The sequence below is a fragment of the Elephantulus edwardii genome, unplaced genomic scaffold, assembly GCF_000299155.1.
Source record: "Elephantulus edwardii isolate Elephantulus edwardi_28Jun2011 unplaced genomic scaffold, EleEdw1.0 scaffold00428, whole genome shotgun sequence".
NCBI classification, from domain to species: Eukaryota; Metazoa; Chordata; class Mammalia; order Macroscelidea; family Macroscelididae; genus Elephantulus; species Elephantulus edwardii.
This window is the reverse complement of record NW_006400178.1, coordinates 901,456-908,068: the sequence shown is the minus strand read 5'-3', so window position 1 is coordinate 908,068 and position 6,613 is coordinate 901,456. Positions and strand designations below refer to the sequence as shown.

The 6,613-nt window shown below is 41.5% G+C and overlaps 1 protein-coding gene across 2 annotated transcripts in view; it reads left to right on the top strand.

Moving 5' to 3' along the window:
- Positions 1-6,613, top strand: part of PCDH19 (protocadherin 19) — a 280,037-nt gene that overhangs the window by 153,638 nt on the left and 119,786 nt on the right. The window contains exon 4 of one of the 2 annotated variants that reach the window (XM_006902555.1): positions 2,185-2,357. In XM_006902555.1, the coding sequence (XP_006902617.1) occupies positions 2,185-2,357 (173 nt within the window). The remainder of the gene's footprint in view (positions 1-2,184; positions 2,358-6,613) is intronic. The other variant, XM_006902556.1, reaches the window with a different exon arrangement.

Sequence of the window (6,613 nt, the reverse complement as noted above, 5' to 3'; positions counted from 1 at the left end):
AATCTGTTCCTGAGATAGTTCTGAAACTCAGGTGGGATGAACTCAAAGTTATATTTTGGTTCCTGTGGATTTGGTTTAATTTTCCTCAGTTTCAGGTTGAACTTGCATATGAGTGGCTGGTGGTCTTTTCCACAATCAGCTCCTGGCCTTGTTTTCACAGCTGATATGGGAGCTTTTCCAGCATTTTTTTTCCCTGCAGATATAATTGATCTAATTCCTATGCATACCATCAGGTGAAATCCATGTGTATAACCTGCATATATGTTTCTTATAAAACGTATTTACAATGAATAGGTCACTGTGCACAATTCAATCATTCTATCTCCAGCGTCATTTCTCTCACCAAGTCCATGTTTTCCAACTACTGATTCTTCTTCTCTGTTCCCAACTTTTGCATTCCAGTCACCCATTATTGCATGCTCGATCGATTTCTGACAGTAAAAGTTGGTAGAAATCAAGCAGGGAATACCAGAAGAATGTCTATCTGTGTTTCATTGATTATGCAAAGGCCTTTGACTGTGTGGATCATGACAAACTGTGGCTGACTCTGAGAAGAATGGGAATCCCAAAACACTTGATCGTGCTAATGCAAAACCTATAGTTGAATCAAGAGGCAGTAATCAAAACAGAGCAAGGAAACACTGCATGGTTCAAAATTAGGAAAGGTGTACACCAGGGATGTGTCCTATCTCCATACCTTTTCAACCTGTATGCAGAACAGATTATCCAAGAGGCTGGGCTCTATGAGGAGAAGTGTGGCGTCAAGATGGTTGGAAGGTCTATTAACAATCTGCATTATGCAGATGACACAATCCTGCTTGCTGAAACTGAGGAAGACCTGAAATACTTGCTTCAGAGGGTCAAGGACTGCAGGCTTCAGTATGGATTGAGACTCAATGTCAAGAAGACAAAGATTCTCACCACTGGGCCAATTGGCAGCATCAGGATGTATGGTGAAGAGATTGAGATTGTTAACAACTTTAGTCGGCTTGGCTCCACGGTCAACACTCTTGGCACCAGTAGCCAGGAAATAAAAAAAAATATTGCGATGGGAAAGTCTGCTGTTAGGGACCTCTCCAGGGTACTGAAGAGCAATGGTGTCACTCTGAAGACTAAGGTAAGTCTGATACAGGCTATGGTCTTTGCAATCACTTGTTGTGCATCACAGTTGGACAATGACTAAGGAGGATAGAAGGAGAATTGATGCCTTTGAGCTGTGGTGCTGGAGAAGAGTATTGAATGTACCATGGACTGCCAAGAAAATAAACAGATTCATCCTGGAGAGGGTTATACCGTGCTGCTCCTTGGAGGCAAGGATTCTGAGGCTTCATCTGACATACTTTGGACATGTTGTAAGGAGGGAAAAGTCCTTGGAGAGGGACATCATGCTTGGGAGGGTGGAGGGATGTCACAGAAAGGGAAGACCCTCTATGAGGTGGATTGATTCAATGACTGGGGTAATTGGGATGGGTGTGTCAGAGGCAGTGAGATTGGCACAGGATAGAGCAGGGTTTAGGGCTGTTGTACTCATAGGGTCGCTATGAGTCGCAAGTGACTCTATGGCACATAACAACAACAACAATATAGTACAGTGGTTATGGGTCCATGTTCTGGAAGGAGATTGCCTGAGTTTGGTCCTAGATCTGTCACATTGTAGCAGCTATGAAGTTTGAACAAGTTATCTGACATTCTTGTGTCTTAATTTTTAGTCTGTAAATGAGAATGCTACTAACATCTTTCTCTTAAGTAGTTATAATGATTAAAAAGAAGCAATTCATATGAGACACTTAGAGCACTGCTTCCCACATATTAACCCTTCAATAAACATTAGCTATTATTATTCTTTTCCTTTGATAGTATAAGAAAAGAAGGGGGGGACTTTTAAAATTATGACAGTCTTTAGTAATAGATCTTTCATATTTTTAGCTTTTTTCCTACCTTACTTGGAATAATGCATTGAAGATAAGTGAATGAAAGTATTAGCTGTATCACATCCAATAGTGGGACACTCCCACAATACTAAGTTCCACTGTCTATAAATGGAAATTTATCTTTCTTCCACTCCTTCTGGATTGGATAATCCAGTCACTCTGCGTTTCTACACAACTGACAATACCCTGACTTGGAAAGATTTTTTAAAAATCACTTTGATCATAGTTGTAAATGATTATTTTTTCACCCCAGCAGCTCTACCCTCAAGGACTTAGAGGGGAACAGCCTGAAGGATAGTGGACATGAGGAGAGTGACCAGACTGACAGTGAACATGATGTCCAGCGGAGCCTGTATTGTGATACTGCTGTCAATGATGTGCTGAATACCAGTGTGACCTCCATGGGATCTCAAATGCCTGATCACGGTAAGGGCTAGTTAGATGGAAGTTGAATGAGTGGACTCTGAGGAATGCAGAATTCTTGGAGGCACACTGTTCCACCTTACTGTAATGAATGCATTATCATGGTGTCTGTTGAGCTAACATGAACAGCAGCATGTACAGGTTTTTGAGATGTCCTGACAACTAGCCAGATTCTCATTTACCCTGTTTGAGTAAATTCCCTAGGAATGTATAATGTTCAGACATTGTTAAATCTGACTACTTGTACCTATTATACACATTCTCTTCAGTAACAATTGTACTGAACAAAAGGGAAATAAGCTGGTGTGTTCACACCAGGAATAAATGCCTCTTTTTGCTTTATGGGAATTCAGCTGATCAACTGAGTTGCAGAGAACATAGTACTAATGAGACTAAATGGAGGGGTCTTATTTTCATATCAAGGTGGCTAGCTTCACCCAGAAAGATACTGCCTTTATTGATCATCAATTGAATACTCTTTCCTGAAAAAAAAAGTACCTAAACTTCCCGTTTCGATTGTCTGTAGAGTTTCTATACCAAATCCCTTTAGCTGCCACACAAATCCACACCATTGGCCATGGCAGAGTATTACAGGGTAAGAGAATGTGGTCAGCTCATGTAAAGTATTCTTCCACTAGGAACAAATCACCTCAAAACACTTTTATAACAGGGAGAAAATTGTGCAACAATGAAGGAATATTTTTTTCAAAGAGAAAAGTGAACTGGGGAATGGGTAGCGGAGAAAGTGTGCAAGAATGAATGAATGGAAATTCAAGTTCTCTATAAATTTTCATTAAAATCTCAATTAAAATTGAAAAATTAAAAAGAAATAAATATGAGCTTCTTAGCAAGTGATCAGGATTTTCACCCAAAGTATAGGTTTTATGACAATTCTCTATATAAAAACAGAAAGAATATATCCGTGACATAATCTTCACTTGGTTTTGCCCCATGCAGTGTTCCCTTGCTCTGTTCAGACAATAGCTTTCTGACCTAAGTATAAGGTTTGCATGGGCACAATCAAGTGTTCAGGGATTCCCATTCTTCTCAATTTTAGTCATAATTTGTTGTGATCCACACAGTCAGATCTCTTTGTGTAGTCAATAAAAGACAAACATTTTTCTGGTATTCTCTATTAAAAAACCCAAACAAACAAACACAGGCAACAAAAACAAAGCACATCACCAGATTTCAGCTAAGTCAGAAATTTTCAGATGGACTTAGGCACAAATGTAATTTTCATTGATGCAAACATGTTATACAAACAGCCTGACTTTTTCAATTAAGAAGTGTAAATTCAGCTTGTAGTTTAGACCCAGTAAAGCTTCAGAACTCTTTAGAGAAACTAAACTCAGCTTGAACTCCCACTGCTAAAATACTTAAAGACAAGAAAACACAACATGATCAGTATCAGCTATTTCATTTTTGTTGTTGTTGTTATGTACACTCAAAACAACTCTGTGTCCTACTGTAGCTCTGAGACCTGCCTTGTCCTGAGCCAGTCTCGCTAATTCTGATACATCTACCAGCAATGCCCCAGTTACCGTATAAATCCATTTTGTCTGGTGTCTTCCTCTCCTGTGTTCTCCCTCCACCCTTTGGAGCATGATGTCCTTCTCTAGTCCTTCCTGGCCACGTGTCCAAAGTATGTGGGACGGGAGCTTCAAAATCATAGTCTCTAAGGAGAAACTTAGTTTCACTCTCCCCAAAAAGACCTATTCGTGTTCAAAAAGAGGAAGAAGAAAGACCAAAATGGATGTCAGAAGAAACTCTGAAAATTGAAATAGAGAACTGAGAAGCCAAAGCAAGGGAAAGAAATCAAGAAGTTAAGGAACGAATAGAAGATGTCAAAGGAGAGCTCGGGAATGCAAGACAAAGGATTATAATGAAATGTACAAGGAACTATAGTTGGAATATCAAAAGGACCAAACTCACTCACTATTTCTTTAGCTAAAGGAACTAAAGAGCAAATTAAAGCCACATACTGCAATGCTATGGGAAGAATATTGAATGACTCAAGAAGCGTTACAAGAAAATGGAAAGAGTATTCAGTCATTGTAACAAAAAGAATTAGCTGATACAGAAGAATTTCATGAAACAACATATGATAAAGAAGAGGCAATGGTGATGAAGGAGGAAGTTCAGGCTGCTCTGAAGGAATTGGCACAAAAATAAAGCCGAAGAAACTGATGGAATAACAATTGACATATTTCAACAAACAGGTGCTACCCTTGATGGGCTCACCAGGTTGCACCAAGAAATATGGAGGACAACTACCTGTTCAACTGACTGGAAAAGATTCATGTTCATTCCCAGCCAATTCAAGTTGCTATAATCAAGGATGCTTTAGGCAGAATATTAAATGATCCAGGAAGTATTAAAAGAAGATGGAAAGAACATACCGAGTCACTGTATCAGAAGGAATTGGCAGACACAGAAGAATTTAATGAAACAACATATGAGCAAGAGCCTATGGTGTATGGTGATGATGGAAGAAGTTCAGGCTGCTCTGAAGGAAACAGCAAAAAATAAGGCCCCAGGAATAGATGGTATACCAATTGACATATTTCCGCTAACAGATGCTGCCCTGGATGTGCTCACCAAGTTTTGCCAAGAAATCTGGAGAAAAAACAACTTGACAACTGATTGGAAGAGATCTATATTTGTTCCCATTCCAAAGACGGGTGACCCAACAGAGTGCGGAAACTATAGAACAATATCATTGATTTCACATACAAGCAAGATTCTACTGAAGATTATCCAAAAATGACTGGAACAGCACATCAGCAGAGAACTGCCAGAAGGCTGGGTTTAGGAGGGGTCGTGGTACCAGGGATATTGTAGCTAATGTTGGATGGATCTTAGCTGAAAGCAGGGAATGGCAGAGGAATGTCTATCTGTGTTGATTATGCAAAGGCATTTGACTGTGTGAATCATTACAAACTGGCTGACTCTGAGAAGAATGGGAATCCCAGAACACTTGATCGTGCTAATGCGAAACCTATACTTGAATCAAGAAGCAGTCATCAGAACAGAGCAGGGAAGCACTGCTCGGTTCAAAATTGGGAAGGGCATACGCCAGGAATGTGTCCTGTCTCCATACCTTTTCAATCTGTAAGCAGAACAGATTATCGGGGAGACTGGGCTGTATGAGGAGAAATGTGGGGTCAGGATTGGTGGAAGATCTACACAGCCTTGCTTTCTGAAACTGAGGAGGAACTGAAGTGCTTGCTGTAGAAGGTCAACGACTGCAGCCTCCAATATGGGTTGAGGCTCAATATCAAGAAGACAAAGATTCTCACCACTGGACCAATTGGCAGCATCAGGGTGGATAGTGAAGAGACTGAGATTGTTCACAGCTTTAGTTTGCTTGGCTCCACGATCAACACTCTTGGCACCAACAGCCAGGAAATTAAAAGATGTATTGCAATGGGAAAGTCTGCTGTTAGGAACCTCCCCAAAGTACTTAAGAGCAATGGTGTCTCTCTGGAGACTGAGTTGAGTCTGATACAGGCCATGGTCTTCGCAATCACTTGTTATGCATCAGAGAGTTGGGCAATGACTACGGAGGATAGAAGGAGGATTGATGCCTTTGAGCTGTGGTGCGGGAGAAGAGTATTGAGTGTACCATGGACTGCTAAGAAAACAAACAGATTCATCCTTGAGAGGGTTAAACCGGGCTCCCCCTTGGAGGCAAAGATTCTGAGGCTTCGTCTTTGGACATGTTGTAAGGATGGACCGGTCCTTGGCGAGGGACATCATGCTTGGGAGGGTGGAGGGACAGTGCAGGAGGGGAAGGCCCTCTATGAGGTGGATTGATTCAGTGACTGGGGTAATCCGGATGGGTGTATCAGAGACAGTGAGGTTGGCACAGGATAGCTAGACCTCAATATGGTATGCTATGTTGTTATGTTGTTGTTATGTGCTGGCGAGTCGTTTCAGACTCATAGCGACCCTATGCACAACAGCCCTAAACCCTGCTCTATCCTGCGCCAACCGCACCGCCTCTGATACACCCATCCTGATTACCCCAGTCACCGAATCAATCCATCTCATAGAGGGTCTTCCCCTCCTGCGCTGTCCGTCCACCCTCCCAACCATGATGTCCCTCTCCAAGGACCCGTCCCTCCTGGAAACATGTCCAAAGTATGTCAGACGAAGTCCCAGTATCCTTGCCTCCAAGGAGTAGCTTGGTTTAATCCTCTCCAAGATGAATCTGTTTGTTTTCCTGGCAGTCCATGGTACATTCAGTACCCTTC